Below are 19,054 nucleotides of genomic sequence, written 5' to 3' on the forward strand. Positions count from 1 at the left end.
TTGGAACAGGAGCTTTACAAATTGGTCTGGAGGAGTAGCTTGGTGGTAACGTCCCTGGCTTTGAAGCAGGTGAACCTGGTCCAAATCCCAGTGTCAGATAGCAAGAAAATCATTCTATCTCCCAGTTTCTCAGGCACCAGAGTTAGTGAGAGACATATCATGCCTGCAAAGTTCTCTATATATTACATTTCCCTTACAATTATTTTCAAAATGAAAAGTCATTCCAATTTTTCAAGAGTTGTAGAGTATGATCCCCTGTAGTATGTTTTGAAAAATGTTGCACTTGGGGCCAGGTGCACCTTGCTCTGTTAGGCTAAGGCCATATAGCCTTCGCTTGTGCGAAGGCTGTGATGTCACCCGCGTGAAGCGGGTGCTTTTTCTGGCCATGGTAGACGCACCATGGGGGACGTGCCTAGGGGCGTCACGGAGCTGGTTTGTCCCTGATTGGGCGAATCGCTCACATGATCTGCCCGTCGTGGCGAGAAATCAGTTTCAACTGATTTCTTGTGCAACGTGCGCCCCCTTCTGCTGCTGCCTACGTGCGGTCTATGGGCTCAATCACTGCCTTAAAGAAATCTGATCACGCCCCGCGCGGAGGCGTCTGCGCAGTCTGTGGCAGCATGGACTTAGCCTAAGTCTATTTACCCTAACTTTAACCTAAATTAACGTTAGGTTACTCATAACGCCTATCCACTAAAGAGAATAACCACCTAACGTTAATCAGTGAAATAGCGGCTGGATACATTTCTACGGACGTTAGGGTTACTCATATGCAAATAATATGCCAATTATTATTAGAACGGTTTATTTGTAAAGCGCCAACATATTCCGCAGCGCTAATGATTCGATATCCTAATATCGCAGATGCACAAAAGTCAGTTCATGTTATTGTGGGGAAATAACGTTAAGCTCAATAGGTCACACTCGCCATGATTCCCTTACAAACCCTGATTATCCTAACGTTATTTCATAGAATTGCCTATAAAGGAATACACATGATTACGTTAAACCAAAGAAATGTCACTCTAACATATCCTTTTGGTCTGGCACTGAGCTCGTCCTCTTAGATTAGTTATAAGTGTCAGACCAAATATTCTAACCACTAAAGACAACAACAGACGCAGCTGGTAACGTGTAAAATAATTCATGTTTTAAACATCATTATATCTTACGTTGTTGAAAGTGAATCCAGGATATGGTTGCCAGAGTTTGCATGATAGGTAATGTATATGATGGAAGTTACTACAGTATGTGTTTACAATTACATACTGTACTGACCTTTATTTAAATAATAACTGCAAAGAAACAGTAATTTGAATTTAAACATTTAATCACTCGTACAGTGCAAGCACTGTGGGAAAAATAACAAAACATAGATAATGATAACATGTCACATTGCCATTTGCAGGGGGAAAAAAAGAAAGATTTTAGAACAAAATGATATTTTTCTCTTTTTTGAGGAAGTCAAAAAGCTGGCTAGGCTCCCTTTGACGTGGTGTCCCACGCCTTAGTAAAGGTTGGGCCACTGTGGGTAGAAGACAATTTTATTTGGTAGGTCTAATCGCTGGCCAATCAGATCAACAGGTAACTCACTGGTCCTTAAAGGACGCAGTGAGAAAAAAATACCAGACTAACAAAAATATAACATAAACCGGTATCAAGTGCAACAGTAAATTAAATTATAGGCTAAAGCAGTAAAATTCCGGGCATTACTGAAATCCCTGCCCTCTGATTGGTTAGAATTCCGGGCATTATTCATTCAGTAATGGCCGGAATTTTTGGCACTCTGCCAACTCACCTTTCAGAGATGCAGGGGGACTGCGGCATCTCTGTTCCTCTCCTCTCACAGCACAGCAACACAGGCTCTCTCACACAGCACACGCAGGCACTCTCACACAGCACATGCAGGCTCTCTCACACAGCACATGCAGGCACTCTCACACAGGCTCTCTCACACAGCACATGCAGGCTCTCACACACACAGCACATGCAGGCTCTCACACACACAGCACATGCAGGCTCTCACACACACAGCACATGCAGGCATTCTCACACAGCACATGCAGGCACTCTCACACAGCACATGCAGGCTCTCACACACACAGCACATGCAGGCTCTCTCACGCAGCACATGCAGGCTCTCTCACGCAGCACATGCAGGCACTCTCACATAGCACATGCAGGCTCTCTCACACAGCACATGCAGGCACTTTCACACAGCACATGCAGGCTCTCACACACACAGCACATGCAGGCTCTCACACACACAGCACATGCAGGCACTCTCACACACACAGCACATGCAGGCTCTCACACACACAGCACATGCAGGCTCTCTCACACAGCACATGCAGGCGCTCTCACACACAGCACATGCAGGCTCTCTCACGCAGCACATGCAGGCACTCTCACATAGCACATGCAGGCACTCTCACACAGCACATGCAGGCACTCTCACACAGCACATGCAGGCTCTAACACACACAGCACATGCAGGCTCTCACACACAGCACATGCAGGCGCTCTCACACACAGCACATGCAGGCTCTCTCACGCAGCACATGCAGGCACTCTCACACAGCACATGCAGGCTCTCTAACACAGCACATGCAGGCACTTTCACACAGCACATGCAGGCTCTCACACACACAGCACATGCAGGCTCTCACACACACAGCACATGCAGGCTCTCACACATACAGCACATGCAGGCTCTCACACACACAGCACATGCAGGCTCTCTCACACAGCACATGCAGGCTCTCTCACACAGCACATGCAGGCTCTCACACACACAGCACATGCAGGCTCTCTCACACAGCACATGCAGGCACTCTCACACAGCACATGCAGGCTCTCACACACACAGCACATGCAGGCTCTCTCACACAGTACATGCAGGCTCTCTCACACAGCACATGCAGGCACTCTCACACAGCACATGCAGGCTCTCACACACAGCACATGCAGGCTCTCTCACACACAGCACATGCAGGTTCTCACACTCTCCCCCCTCCCCCCCCTGCTATTGCTTTCAGAAGCAAACGGGTCCCAAATAGTAACTTTGTTACTTGCAACAAAGTAATATTTCTTCCACCACTTGCATAGCTTTTGCTAAGGTCATTTTTATCTGTTTTTTTTGTAGTTAAAATCACTGTCCCCCCCACTTCTCTTCCCATTCTCCCCTTCAACCACCTCTCCCCCCACTTCTCATCCCTTAACCGCCTCAACACCTCCTCTCTTCTCCCCCCCACTTCTCAACCCATTCCCCCCTCAACACCTCCCCCTACTCGTCACCTCTCCCCCTCTACCTCCCCCCTCACCTCTCCCTCACCTCCCCCCCTCACCTCTCCCCCTCACTTCTCTCCCCCCCACCTCCCTCACCTCTCTCCCCCTTACCTCTCTCTTCACGATCGCTTCCCCCCTCACCTTGCTTCCCCTCTCACCTCGCTTCCCCCTCTCACCTCACTCCCCCCCTCACCTCGATCCCCCCTCACCTCGCTCCCCCGTCACCTCACTCCCCCCCTCACCTCTCCCCTCTCACCTCCTCCACCACCTCCCTCAATCCCCACTCGCCTATCTCTTCTCCCCCACCCTTGCCCCCTCACCTCTCCCCTCTCACCTCCTCCACCATCTCCCTCAATCCCCACTCGCCTATCTCTTCTCCCCCACCCTTGCCTCTCCTCCTCCCTTGCCCCCTCACCTCTCTTCTCCCCCCTCACCTCTCTTCTCTTTCCCCCCACCCCCACCTCTCTCCCCTCTCATTTGCTACTTTACTTCTTTTTCCTACACAGGTGCATCAGCGTAGTTCCGAGTTATATATCTTTACAAAAGTGTCTATTTTTTATGAAAAAAGCCTACATTTAGCCTATAATAGTAATAATCCCTTCAGAACAGGGCATTACTGGCCAATAATGCCCTGTTCTTCAGGGATTATTACTTAAGTAATGTGCACTAAAATATGAGAGTTAATGTTAAAAAATCCAAATGGGGGGATACCGAGCAGAGCACCCGGCCGGACAAGTAAGAGTTAGAGTGGAAGTTTGGAATGAAACACCAGATGTTGGCAATGATCCGCCGGATGCTGATCGGGTGGACAGCATGGAATTTCTTTGCATGCCCCTTGTGGCTTGCTGTACAATCACAATATTGGTTAGCCCATTTACCGCACAGGTCCGTAGGGCCAGCATGTTGGTAATGTTGTTGGTGTTATTTTGCTGCATTATGTGGGCTAGGACTCTGTGATTTATCAGCTTCCTAAAATTTGTATTAAGGGCACGAGAGTCAGAACTCTGAATTTGTAGCAACTGTTGCTGATTAATTCATAAGTGCCACAGGTGATGGTGCCACAGCTGGACCTGGAGCAGGAAATGCTAGTGTAGGAGCTGCTGGAGCAGGAAATGCTTAGTCCTCTAGATACACGTCAGTCAGCACTAGGGTCAATGTGTCCTCTTCTTACTGCTCATCCTCATAATTCACATCCAAGAAGCGCTCTAGTGCAGCAGATACTGTATGTGTCTGTGCAATGGTCCCTTAAGAAAAAATATATAAATGTGGTCTAATAAAGTAAATATTATTGAAGATGTAAAAAAATTGTTGTATGAATATAACTTTTTTGTATATTGATTGATTCAGGGCGATTAATATATGTACCTTTCTCTCTCCCCCCCTCTTCCTAAGGGAGATCATGTCGCTACTAAGTGTGTTTTGGTGCGGTGCATACCTGTTTGGTGGAACAGGAGGCCTGAGAGCTCTGCGATGGTATGGGGAGGCATCAGGACAGGCTCTCCATGATGGTTCTTCTGTCAGCGTAGCGCCTCCATCCTATGAGGATCCTGGGGCAGCCAGGATGGTCCTCACAGGCAACTCTTCTCACGTGATCTCACAGCAAGCATCCCATCAGAGCTGATATAACTGGGTTTTATTGGTTCAGTACAGCATTACAGGCTCCTTTAACTGAAGGCAGTACCCAGGGCTTGAGGCCCTGAGCACCCCTCCTCAGCATACCTTACCCACTAGCAGGGCAAGGCCTCAGCCTCACTCCTATCAAGCAGAGGCTTTTCTGGTACTTCCTCCACGCAGGAAGGGCAGCACAACACTCCCTCCCAAACCCTTACTCTAACCTCTACAGGGAAACCCCCTCCCAGGGGAGTGGCTTGTAAGCCGGCCTCTTATCAGGCATAGACCCCCTTTAATACCAGGCTACTCCTGAACTGTATCAACTAACATGCATATGATAACATACCTAGGCCCTGAAGGATTTACTCCTAACACTGCCTGTTCTTTACTGGGACTTACTGTGCTGGAGTGGCCAGAGAATTAGTAGCCTAGGGCAGCGGTGCGCAAACTCCCTCCGGCTGCGCCCCCCTTACCTGCTGCCTCCTCGATCGCGCCCCCCCCCCCCCTCGCCTCTAATGATGCATCAGATGACGCTGCAGGGTCATCTGTTGTATTGTCACGTGATCCGTGGCGTCATTTGACGTCACGTCTCTATGGTAACGGGCATCATTTGACGCCGCGTTGCCATGGAGACGCGTGGACAAGAAGCCGGTAAGTAAATTTACAGAGGCCTTGTGCTCTTAGCGCGGAGCCTCTGTAACTGCAGCGTGGCGGCCTAGGGAGACTTGGCTACATATGAATTTATCTTTGTCACTATAATGATATAAGAGGTTATTAATGTTATATAATAGGCACTTGTAACTTAACATTGCTATGGAGATAAAATAGAAAAATGGATTTGTTTTCATTGATTTTTACATGTTTGTAATTTATAAGTCCTGGCCAAAACTATACTTGAAGATTATGAGACCTTGAAAATAAGCATCTCACGTATACTTTATTGGGAGAACTGCCCACCACATGTATGTCTGATTGACGTGTACTTAATACTATAATCATATGTATGTCAGACAAGCTTGGTAATAAAATAACATTTAAACCTTGATTGATGTACACTGTATTATATAAGTTGTTTGTTACCGTACCAGGTTATCCTGAGGATGATCCCCTGTGTCGATCATAATAGGAAGTACTACAACCTCAGCAGTTGAGATGACCTCCATCATTCTCCTCTCATATGCTGTGGGCATCTGGTCTCTGCAGCATGGTCAGTAGCTTCTTCTTACGTTTGCGCTTGCTATCTTCGCACCTTTTTTCATCATATTGACTGTGCGCACAGTATTCCCTTGGGCATTTATAACATTTAGAATTTAGTGTCAAATTCTACTATTCTCTGCTGTGCTGGTTTTGTTCACTCTTCACCTAACAATTTGGGATGGTTATTCACTATCCTATTAGTTAGGATCTACAAATTTGTATCAGTACAGGCAGTCCTCGGTTATCCAACACATTGTGTTACTCAAAATGGCGTTGGATAGCGAAGCGTCTTAAAGCGAAACACGTTTTCCCATAGGAACACTGTTTAAATGAAAGGTTCCGTTCCTGAAGGCATTTTTAATGCTAAAATACACAAAATATTTTACTCAGGCAATAAGATATGTAGCACACACATACATTATATAGTGTATATACTGTATTATATATATAATACTGTATAACATAATATATCATGTAATTTAATAATATAATATATTATATAGTATAATATAATATTATATTATATGATATATATATATATATATTATATACACATAAACAACTTCGCAAAGCGTCGTAAGAGCGTTGGATAAGCCGTTTTGGCATTGTAAAAATTAATATAGGTATGCATTGCATAGCGTTGGATAAGCCATTCGTTGTAAAGCGAAGCGTTGTAAAACGAAGACTGCCTGTACATGTAAAGAAAGCCCTGGACTTCTAAGGAAAGGGCGGCATGATTTAAGGCTGAGGGGCCCATCCCTTAAGGTGCCGTGATGTCAGGCCAAGCAAGGGAGAGTTATCCTAGCTTCCTCTTTCTTCTAGGATCTGCTGGAGAAAAGTCATATTTTCCTGGTTCATGATTCCTGGTATCAGCATGGCGAGGAGGAAGAAAGACACAGTCTGAGGGCCCAGCAGAGATGATGGCGGTTGCAGTCGGCGGTGGAGACGCATGAATGAGGGAGCTGCAGGAGGAAGCGCTGTCGCGCAGTCCTGATTGGCCGCTGGCTCACGTGCTCGGTGGTGAGGCGGGGATTTTGGCCCTGAGGGATCGCCGGGTGGAGGGAAAGACAACAGCAGAGGTGAACAAGGGAAGGCAGAAGGGAATTTTACCTTGTGTTTTTTTGCAAACCACCACAGGTGGTGTTTTGGTTCCGCAGATTTTTCAGGTTGTTTTGAGAGGGGTGGCGCATTTAGGCATAGTTACCGTGTTGGGCTGGCGTTACGGATTCCGGAATCCATTGGTGGATTGTTGGCTTTGACAATCCTCCAGTGGATGTCACCAGGTTGGGGAGCTAGCGCGGAGTCTGTGATTTAGTGCGGATTCAGTACTCAGCATGGATTGTGGCAACATTGAGCCGTGTGCACAGATTTGGATGGGGAGAGCGTGATTTGGGGGTATATTGGGCGGATCTGGGGTAAATTTTGGCAGGGAACGCAGATTTTGGGTGTATTAGACATTTTTGGCTTCCATTTTGGCGGAAAAGTACGGATTTGGATTGGGTCATGGATTTTGGGGTGGAATTCGCATGAATTTAGCTAAAGTGGGAAGATGTGTCAGGTGAAGATTTCACGGATGCACATTGAGGAAGATTTCCGGTAGAATCCATGCAGATTGGGCACAAGGGAGGATAAAATCCGCGCAGTTTCACAGCCACCAGTCTAAGTTCTTTCACAACTAAGGCTGTCTCACATTTTAATCTGGTCTGTAACTGTTACATACGCCTATAATATACATCTTCTCTAACTGTGCATGCGGTGTCTTGTATGTAATGTATCACCCTGCTCATTATGTAACTGTATTTGTAACCATGAAAAAAAAAAAAAAAAAAAAAAAATCCTCATAATTCACATCCAAGGAGCGCTCTAGTGCAGCAGATACTGTATGTGTCTGTGCAATGGTCCCTTAAGAAAAAATATATAAATGTGGTCTAATAAAGTAAATATTATTGAAGATGTAAAAAAATTGTTGTATGAATACAACTTTTCCCAACTCCCTCCCAAACCCTTACTCTAACCTCTACAGGGAAACCCCCTCCCAGGGGAGTGGCTTGTAAGCCGGCCTCTTATCAGGCATAGACCCCCTTTAATACCAGGCTACTCCTGAACTGTATCAACTAACATGCATATGATAACATACCTAGGCCCTGAAGGATTTACTCCTAACACTGCCTGTTCTTTACTGGGACTTACTGTGCTGGAGTGGCCAGAGAATTAGTAGCCTAGGGCAGCGGTGCGCAAACTCCCTCCGGCTGCGCCCCCCTTACCTGCTGCCTCCTCGATCGCGCCCCCCCCCCCCCTCGCCTCTAATGATGCATCAGATGACGCTGCAGGGTCATCTGTTGTATTGTCACGTGACCCGTGGCGTCATTTGACGTCACGTCTCTATGGTAACGGGCATCATTTGACGCCGCGTTGCCATGGAGACGCGTGGACAAGAAGCCGGTAAGTAAATTTACAGAGGCCTTGTGCTCTTAGCGCGGAGCCTCTGTAACTGCAGCGTGGCGGCCTAGGGAGACTTGGCTACATATGAATTTATCTTTGTCACTATAATGATATAAGAGGTTATTAATGTTATATAATAGGCACTTGTAACTTAACATTGCTATGGAGATAAAATAGAAAAATGGATTTGTTTTCATTGATTTTTACATGTTTGTAATTTATAAGTCCTGGCCAAAACTATACTTGAAGATTATGAGACCTTGAAAATAAGCATCTCACGTATACTTTATTGGGAGAACTGCCCACCACATGTATGTCTGATTGACGTGTACTTAATACTATAATCATATGTATGTCAGACAAGCTTGGTAATAAAATAACATTTAAACCTTGATTGATGTACACTGTATTATATAAGTTGTTTGTTACCGTACCAGGTTATCCTGAGGATGATCCCCTGTGTCGATCATAATAGGAAGTACTACAACCTCAGCAGTTGAGATGACCTCCATCATTCTCCTCTCATATGCTGTGGGCATCTGGTCTCTGCAGCATGGTCAGTAGCTTCTTCTTACGTTTGCGCTTGCTATCTTCGCACCTTTTTTCATCATATTGACTGTGCGCACAGTATTCCCTTGGGCATTTATAACATTTAGAATTTAGTGTCAAATTCTACTATTCTCTGCTGTGCTGGTTTTGTTCACTCTTCACCTAACAATTTGGGATGGTTATTCACTATCCTATTAGTTAGGATCTACAAATTTGTATCAGTACAGGCAGTCCTCGGTTATCCAACACATTGTGTTACTCAAAATGGCGTTGGATAGCGAAGCGTCTTAAAGCGAAACACGTTTTCCCATAGGAACACTGTTTAAATGAAAGGTTCCGTTCCTGAAGGCATTTTTAATGCTAAAATACACAAAATATTTTACTCAGGCAATAAGATATGTAGCACACACATACATTATATAGTGTATATACTGTATTATATATATAATATAACATAATATATCATGTCATTTAATAATATAATATATTATATAGTATAATATAATATTATATTATATGATATATATATATATATTATATACACATAAACAACTTCGCAAAGCGTCGTAAGAGCGTTGGATAAGCCGTTTTGGCATTGTAAAAATGAATATAGGTATGCATTGCATAGCGTTGGATAAGCCATTCGTTGTAAAGCGAAGCGTTGTAAAACGAAGACTGCCTGTACATGTAAAGAAAGCCCTGGACTTCTAAGGAAAGGGCGGCATGATTTAAGGCTGAGGGGCCCATCCCTTAAGGTGCCGTGATGTCAGGCCAAGTAAGGGAGAGTTATCCTAGCTTCCTCTTTCTTCTAGGATCTGCTGGAGAAAAGTCACATTTTCCTGGTTCATGATTCCTGGTATCAGCATGGCGAGGAGGAAGAAAGACACAGTCTCAGGGCCCAGCAGAGATGATGGCGGTTGCGGTCGGCGGTGGAGACGCATGAATGAGGGAGCTGCAGGAGGAAGCGCTGTCGCGCAGTCCTGATTAGCCGCTGGCTCACGTGCTCGGTGGTGAGGCGGGGATTTTGGCCCTGAGGGATCGCCGGGTGGAGGGAAAGACAACAGCAGAGGTGAACGGGGGAAGGCAGAAGGGAATTTTACCTTGTGTTTTTTTGCAAACCACCACAGGTGGTGTTTTGGTTCCGCAGATTTTTCAGGTTGTTTTGAGAGGGGTGGCGCATTTAGGCATAGTTACCGTGTTGGGCTGGCGTTACGGATTCCGGAATCCATTGGTGGATTGTTGGCTTTGACAATCCTCCAGTGGATGTCACCAGGTTGGGGAGCTAGCGCGGAGTCTGTGATTTAGTGCGGATTCAGTACTCAGCATGGATTGTGGCAACATTGAGCCGTGTGCACAGATTTGGATGGGGAGAGCGTGATTTGGGGGTATATTGGGCGGATCTGGGGTAAATTTTGGCAGGGAACGCAGATTTTGGGTGTATTAGATATATTTGGCTTCCATTTTGGCGGAAAAGTACGGATTTGGATTGGGTCATGGATTTTGGGGTGGAATTCGCATGAATTTAGCTAAAGTGGGAAGATGTGTCAGGTGAAGATTTCACAGATGCACATTGCGGAAGATTTCCGGTAGAATCCATGCAGATTGGGCACAAGGGAGGATAAAATCCGCGCAGTTTGTATATATCCGTGGAATCAGCTGAAAAATCTGCTCGGATAGTCACTGGATCAAATCCGTCAACGAATTTCGAACACGTAGTGGATTGTGGAAGAGAAGGGTAGGAAAACTGACTTTTTTATGTTTTTACCCATCTTTAGTCGCAGGGCGGGCTCCATTGGCAGAGGCCTTGGGTGTATGACCCCTGAGAGCGGCGAAGGCAGGTCGGAACATGAGAGAGTGGCATTTGTGGCTGAATGTGGCAACTCCACCTCAGCGCGGGACATCGCAAGGGGCGGGCCGGAGCCTGCGGCCGGCCCAAACTGGCAGGGAGCGGTGGAGCAGGAACCACAGCAGGAAATGGCCAGGACTACGGCGGTCCCATCCTCTACTGAGGTTGAGCCCATCTGGGCAGGATACTAGGGATGTGGGTGCCACGTGAGATGCCCGGGTAGCACAAAAAAGAATGCAGCCAACCTCAGATCAGCGGGCGGCTGATAAGTCACGAAAAAGGACAGGTTGGGTACAGGGGGGAGGAGGGAGGGTGGTTGCAGCTAGAGAGGAACAGGGTTAGTTTCAGGGCTCTTACACAGGGGGGCAGGTAGAGATGGATATGAGAAGTGGGGTATCAGGGCAGGAGGATGTGAGGCAGAGAATGTGGGGGAGGAAGTGGTCGCTTCTGCGCCCAGATACAGGGGGTCAGGAGAGGGCATGTTAAGTGCATCAAGTGCAGGGTGGTCTTCAGGAGGCGTGGAGGGTGCAATATGACCAGGTGTGGAGTAGGGATAGTTGGGCCTGTGTCAGGGCAAGGGGCGGGGAAGGAGATGTTCAGAGCCTTTGGGGAGTTTTTTTGCAATGGGGTCATAGGGATAGCAAGGTCAAGGTGTGGTAAGTGGGGGGGGGGTCGATTGGTGACGGGTATGGGTGGGAGGGGGAGACTCCTCCAGTGGTGGTAGGAACCCCGGTGGTAACAGGGGTAGCAGGGGGGATGACTAGTGTGGCAGCTGGACTGTCAGTAGTGGTAGTGGGGGGAAAAGAGGGGGTGGCGGGAGTGGCAACATCAGCAGGGAACCTGAGAAAGGGGTTGTGGTAGCGGAGGACAAGAGAAAAGATGAAGGGGTACAGGATTCTAGTTTTAGGGACACTTACCTCTGCTTAGCTAGCCCACTGGGGTTGCACCTACAGTACATATCGGTGGCAGTGAAAGAACGGGTATGGAAGGATGATATATGTCGATATACTGACATTATTGTTGGACTATTGGGAGCCGACAAAGTCGGACAAAATGAAGGATGAGAAAGAGGAGGTGGAAGAGAAAGAAAGGAGGCAGGCTCCCAGATCCTTTGGGGAGTGGTTGCAGACCTTTGCAATTTTAGCCAGCGTGATAGGGGAGAAGAAGCCAAAGCATTGCTCGGCGCTCTTCAAGTATGTGGATATGATTTGGGAGGCCTATAAGTTTTATAGCAGTCCGCGATGGTGGAAGTACGATAGGGATTTCAGGCGATTAGGAAGCATTTGCTGTGGGACATAAAAAATATGGACATGTGGATGTCCAAAATTATGCAGCATAATAGTAACCCCCTCTATCAGGAGCAGACAGTTCATAGCGTGAAGGGCTGGTGGTCAGTGATAAGAAGGGGGGGGGATCTTGCTGGCAGTATAATGAGGGTCAATGTCAGCGGGTACAGGGTGTCGTTTTAATTGAAAAGGCTGCCGTAGCCACCCTGTGTCCAAGTGCTTTAAAAAGGGCAAGTGTGGATTTAAGAAAGGAGCAAGTGGAGAGGTTGGGTCAAAGTGCAAGGACACCAGTGAAGGTCAATAAGATGGGGCTGAGCTCCACCGCTAATCGAACAGGGTGGCGGTGGGATTGTTAGAATCAGGTTTCAGAAGTGGTTTTGGATCCCCTTTAGGGAGGTGGAGGTTCCCCTCGGTAGAAGGAATTTGAAATCACGGGAGGGGCACATGGGGCTAACGCAGGCAAAATTAGGAAAAAGGTGGGGCAAGCAAAATGGCAGGAATGTTTTCCTCTCAAGGCATTACCAGGGTTGAGAGCTTCTCTGTTGCAGGTGGTCCAAAAGAAGGAGCCCTAAGGGGTTGTCGATGAATGTTGAAATGAACAAATAATTTCGTTGTCAAACAGACAACATGGGTATGGTCAGTGGTAGGATTCAGAAATTTTAACAACCGGTTCTATCTCACCTTATCGCCTTTTCATAGTGAAAAATCCCTATCATTAGCTCTCCCCTTCATCATCATTGGGAATTGGGAGGATCAGCCTCAATTATAGAATTTGTTTTAGCAGGCGTCTACTTCTTAAAGTTGTAGGGAGACAGGGACTTTACAAAGGATTTCTTAATACGCAGAGTAATGGCAGGTTGGAAGGGGAGGGGCCAAGTACAAGGACGATGGGGCCCCAATTTTGGAAGCAATGCTGCAAAAAATGGGAGGGGCAACATGCGTTTTTTCTCTAAATCTGAAGCACAGCTATTTGGTGTAGTTTTTTGCCTGGCCTTTTTTGGGGCCATGCGTATTAGTGAGATAGTAAGCACCTCGACGAAAGGCGGGAGGGGGTAGAAAAAGAGAGGGTGTGGAGTGGGATGCAGGGTCTGTGAGGTTTAGAATCAGGAGATCTATAATGGACCAGGCAGGGAAAGGAAAATGGTTTCACCTAGGGGTGTTAGAGGGCAGCATGATCTGTCCTGTAAGGCAGGTGAGGGAGTATAGGCAGTGTAGGCCCCTGGGACGTGCTCCTTCCTTTCTGAACCATGAGAATGGGACAGCAGTGTCCTGTTTTCATTTTTAAAGGGTTCTGAGAAGATGTGCAGAGATAGCAGGTTTTGGGGACTTGATAATTCCCATTCTTTTAGAATTGGGGCACCATCCAAAGCAGCTAGGTTAGGGCTAGGGCTTATTAAAAAGTTATTAAAAAGTTAGGCACATGGTCATTGGGGCGTTTTAATAGTTATGTTAGACCATGTGCAAACTGCTAAAAGAGTTCAGTGTTTGATTTTGTTATTTGATTTGCCCATGTCCAGCCCCTCTGGAAGTCTAGCTGTGTGGGGATTCCTATGTTCACTGGGCAGGAAAGCCAGCGGAGCGCAGGCCAGGGGGTTGGCAGTTTTGGATAAGGACAGACTTGAACAAGATGTTTTGGGTGGGCAGCAGGGGATGTATTTGGACCAACTGCTGCACAAGTTATTACGTAAGGAAAGGGGTAGGGCCCCATCTGATATAATTTTGCTGCATGTGGAGGTGTGGGGTGGGGTGAGGGAGGGCGATTTGGCATCGGTCTAATCGTTAAATTTAATGAGGAGCATGCAGCGGGACATGGGGCAGATATTGACAAGATTTAGACGTGTGATGACAGTCTGGTCGGAGGCGTCTCCTAGGTTGTGTTAGTGTTGGTCCAGAAACCACGCAGCAGTAGACAGATCTTAGAGGAAGATAAATAAGTCTATGGCGGTAGTAATGCTGGATTTATGGGGAATTGCAGTAAGACATGAGGACCTAGAAGGTGGGCTGAAAGGCCCCTTTTGGGAGGATGAGGTCCATTTATCAGATATCGGGAACGATATCCTGATTTTAGCATGGCAGAGCACGCTGGAAAAGGCAGTGAGACTAGTGGCGGCTCACAAGGCCAATTTAAGGCCTGTTAAATGACCTTGCTTCTGGCGGGAGTAATGTTACTCTGGGAGGGAGGCTCAGTTAGTATTGGCTCCTGGAGGGAGGTCTCAGACCTCTGAAGTATTTTAGTTGTAGAAGGCAGTACTATTCCAGGCTGTTGCGGCCGGAATGGTGATGACCTTCCAGATGGAATTTGGGGAAGGCGGTACCATTCCAGATTATTTATTTATCAAATTATTTACCAGGAAGTAATACATTGAGAGTTACCTCTCGTTTTCAAGTATGTCCTGGGCACAGAGTTATGATGACAGGCTCGGTTGGTGTGATGGTGACTTTCCGGGCTCTGTGCATTCAGACGCAGGTACTGAATGGATAGATGACCACGAGCTGAGGGTATCCCACGAGCTCTGGTAGATGTTATCGGAGCAATCTGCTTGGTCCATAGTTGGGAATAAATATGAGATATTTATTTGCTGTAATAAATAAAGCTGTGGCCATTCATTTCTCCCAATAAGTTGTTTGGTGTGTTTATTGGGAATGGGAGAGGGTCCAGCTTGAGGCATGGGTAAGTCATGCTCCTATGCCTAGAGGCTTTAGCAGCAGCAGCAAAGGTGGAAGCCTCCTCAGCCATAGTAATAGCGTTAGGCTAAAATGGCTTACAAACTTACTTGGGCTGTGTATTTATTTTAAATGCTGTGCGTGAATGAGCATTAGTTTTGGGTAACGCGCATGCGTTATACTCTTGGAACATGGTAGTGTGTTAATTGGAACGCAAGTTGGTTCTTTGCTATGTTACTATCAATGTGCATGTGCATTGTATTGGTTATCGCGTCTATGCGCTATTTCCATTCCCGCTACTACATTTAACCATACGCTAATGCTTTTAGTTAGGGATGATTTTTTTTTTTTGCATTTCATTAGCTCAGTGCATACCGGTTAAACTCAGGGAAAATATGGGTTTAAATCAGTGGGTTTATTGGCTTTGCATCTCATCCCAGGCTATGATTAAAAGCTTTATTTAAAGCAACATGCATTGGCTTAAGGGTTTTCCATGTAATGTGGTCTTGAGACAAAAGGTGGCACTGTGTGCTCATTTGCATGTCATTTCCCAGAATCCCTTGCTGCAGTGGAAGCACTGTATGCTATGTGATAATGGTAAAAAGCAGGGTACACACATTCCCAGCTAGCTCAAACTCCTACACCCTGAATACACACATCATGAATATATATGTATGCCAAAATGAGTGCTACTGAGCGTGGCAAATGTATACAACAAAAGACAGGGTTGCCCAATGCTACATCAAATTGACAAAACATATATGGTAATAAGTATTGGGTGTCAGCCTGGGAGAATATACTGGCTGGGTCACATGAGGTTTCTGTGACACCTGTCAGTATCAGACCTGCCCTGTTATGGGGCAGGGTTACAAGCCCAACCCTCAGGGATATATACTGGCACACTCCCAGAAATCAGTATGTCTCTTTCCTCCCCCAGTGGAGTGGACAACACCTACCCTGTATCCCACAGGGGGATACAGGAGGAGCACCAGAAGGGAACCTAGATGGGCATCAAGCCTTAAGGTAACATTCCAGGGGAAGCAAAGCATGCTGTAACTCTGCTGAGTGCAATAAATACTGGTTGAATCATAACAAGGTGTGGTTTACTGCCTGGAGAGAACATAGTGTCATTATGGATCATCCTGCACAAGTTCCAGGATCCATGCTGACTGGAGGCGCTGCCAAAGAATGAAGTATCCTAAAAGCCTGTCCTGATTCTCCCCACACCATCGCAGAGCGACTCAGAGGCCTCCTGTTGCCTCACAGGTATGCACAGCACTAGGAAAAATACAGGTAGCGGCCCAATCTCACAGAGGGTGGGGGTAAAGGTGCTACATACACAACAGACAACAATATCCATCTGTGTATGAGTGTGGAAGCATAGGACCCAAGGTTATGCTAATGTAGATATTGTAAATGTATAATGTAATAAACAATAAACATTAGACATTAGACAAGGAAATGCTTAAGTTCCCAGTCTGTGTTAATACCTCCTGGAGACAGAGTTTCCAGGGTGTATATCCAGCACATTTCCCTTTGATTTAATCTGATTTCTCTATCGCCTCCTCTTGCTTATAAGGGAATATGTTCCAGAGCACAAAAAGAGGAAGTGCTAAGAGAACCAATGGGGGCATGTATTGAAATGTCTGGAGACATGAAATCTATCATCTATATTTTTTATGGATCTGACATGTTTAGAGATGCAGATTTTAAGTGGCCTTATTGTCCTTTCAATGTATCTGCTTCCACAGGCAGGCACATTTCAACAGATATATGACGTAGTTAGTACTACACGTCATAAATGATTTAAATTTAAGTGTGGTCTTTGTAAAGTGACACCTGATATTTTTTGTTGGTGTCCCATATCTGCACATGTTACAGTTTCCACACTTATGGAAGCCCTTTGAAGCTGAAGTCTGTTTAGTTAAGCTTTCTGATTTAAACAAACTGGGGGATAGATGGTAAGCCAAGGTTTTAGCTTTGCGGAAGACAAATCTTGGATTTTTTGTTGTAAATCTTTGTCTAATTTGAATACTCCGGTGTTTTTCCACAATGGATCGTATTTGGTTGGATTGTCTACTGAATGTAGTTATAAACAGTGGAGTGCTGTCCAGAGGATAATTTTCACAATATTCTCTTTTTCCAATCATTTTTGTGTTTTTTTTTTTAACAAAAGCTATTTCAATGTCATTGACATTATATCCCCTAGATTGAAATCAGTTTTTTTTAAGTCATGTGATTGTTTTAGGAAAGTGTCTTCATCTGAACAGATTTTTCTCAGTCGGAGAAACTGTTATATATATGTAACACACGTTCCCCCACCCGCTGGGAGATATGGTGGCTTGTTTGTGTTTGTTGCTTTACCTGCGGCTCACAGGAGGTCTGAGCCTCCGCTGCTGGGAGCCTGGGGTATACCTGAATCGATAATCGGTAGCGCCTCCACCTGTACGGGATTCTACTATGTGGAATGACCCCGTTACAGGAACCCCATGCAACAAAACACATCTTGGTAAGTATAACAGTTTTACTGCACAGATATAATATATACACAACCACTCTGTCACGCATGACCGTACCCTCCCACACACACTGTATGTCACACACGTGATACACAGTCCCAAAGTACCCAGGGGCCCTTGGGCACCAAACCACCCTGGTGTCCACAAGAAGCCACCTGCCCAAGTGTGTGAGACATCGCTGCCCCACTAGAGTGTAAAGTTGGTGCACGTGGTGAGGTGAGGTACCTGTCGGGTGCCCCAGCACCCGGGCGTGCCGATGGAGTAAGATGAGATCCACGGATCCGGTGACGTTACCCGCGAAGTCTCCACCTCTACGGTGGGTGGTGTTCCTCATGGACGGTGCCACCATGCAGAGAGTCTCTATCAGTGAAAGGTTGATCTGGTCCCAGACGACCATAGGCCAGGATGCCACTGCGTCCTGGCTGTGTCCCTCTCTCTATGGTACTATAATGCTTGCGCTGCCCACGAGCAAGACAGGACCCCGGTACTGAGGTGGGGAAGTAGTAAACCATGCACCCACAGCAGCGGAAACGTGCCTGGCAGGCGGATTGTCAAACGTAGCCGGGTCTGGGTTGGAGAGAGTGGGTTAGTTGATACTTGCCAAGGTCTTGGAATGGAGAGGTCAGAATAGTCAAGTCTGTTAGCCGTGGTCTGGGGTTGGAGAGGTCAGAATCGTTGAGGTCCGTATAGCCATGGTCTGGGTTGGAGAGGTCCGCAGAGTCGAGGGTAAGCCGGGGTCAATATCCAGAGGGGTTCTAAAGTCAAACCGGGTCTGTACACGAAGAGTTAAACTGCAAAAGAACACAGGACAAGGCGCAAGGAACAACAGACGCAGGAGCTCAAGGCTACAACAAGTTATGCTCAGCTAGGTATGAGAGGAACTGCAGGGTTTATGTAGCACACAGGAACCAAAAGCAAAGGAGGCGGAGCGGAGACGCGGCCTCCGCGGAGGCAAGGATTGGCTGCAGGAGACAAGTGGGCTAAACGAGTACTTGCCATGCAGCTGGGGAGTGGTGCAAGTTGTCATGTGTGCGTGCCATGCGTGAGAGAAGCGTGGCGCGTCAGAGGGGGCGGGTCTAAGCTCCATGGCACTCTAGAAGAGCTGCGTGTGCGCTCGCGCTCTGTAAACAGAGTGGGGTTGCGCGCACGCGCTGGTGCCAGAGTGGGGTTCTGAGAGATGACAGTCAAGGAGGGAACACGTCACAAAGGACGTGTTCCCTGATTCCTTACAGGTACTACAGGGGCATTGTCCCTATCTATGGGCCTGTCCCTGCAGCAACCACAAACTGAGAGGAGTCGGGGCCTAGATGGGGCCTAGGGGGTCTCTGGCCGCTGACGCCCTCCACCTACACAACCTACCCTGTGTCACAGCTCCGACTGGCGTGGCTGCAGTGTGTGAAATGTATCTTTATTCCTCTGTAGGGAACGCTGCAGCCCTTTTGGCTGTTGTGCAACATGTGGTGTTCCTCCCAGTGGCTTCTGGGGCTGTAGTCTTTCACGGAGCTTCCTTTTTATTGGCCGCCGCACTGGGGACTCCTCTGTGCATGCGCAACTGTACTGCGCATGCGCGGTCAACACCAAGATGGCGACGCCCTGCACGGGGAGCCGCAGTGGACCTCCACAGCTCTGGCATTTCTCCCCACGCTCCCCCA

At 47.0% G+C, this 19,054-nt stretch overlaps 1 protein-coding gene across 1 annotated transcript in view; it reads right to left on the minus strand.

Moving 5' to 3' along the window:
* LVRN (laeverin) overlaps nucleotides 1–387 on the minus strand; it is a 98,557-nt gene extending 98,170 nt beyond the window's left edge. The window contains exon 1 of the mRNA XM_075596179.1: nucleotides 300–387. Coding sequence (XP_075452294.1) covers nucleotides 300–387 — 88 coding nt within the window. The remainder of the gene's footprint in view (nucleotides 1–299) is intronic.
* Between the last annotated feature and the right edge of the window lie 18,667 nt (nucleotides 388–19,054).

This window comes from Ascaphus truei, chromosome 1 (assembly GCF_040206685.1).
Source record: "Ascaphus truei isolate aAscTru1 chromosome 1, aAscTru1.hap1, whole genome shotgun sequence".
Classification (NCBI taxonomy): domain Eukaryota; kingdom Metazoa; phylum Chordata; class Amphibia; order Anura; family Ascaphidae; genus Ascaphus; species Ascaphus truei.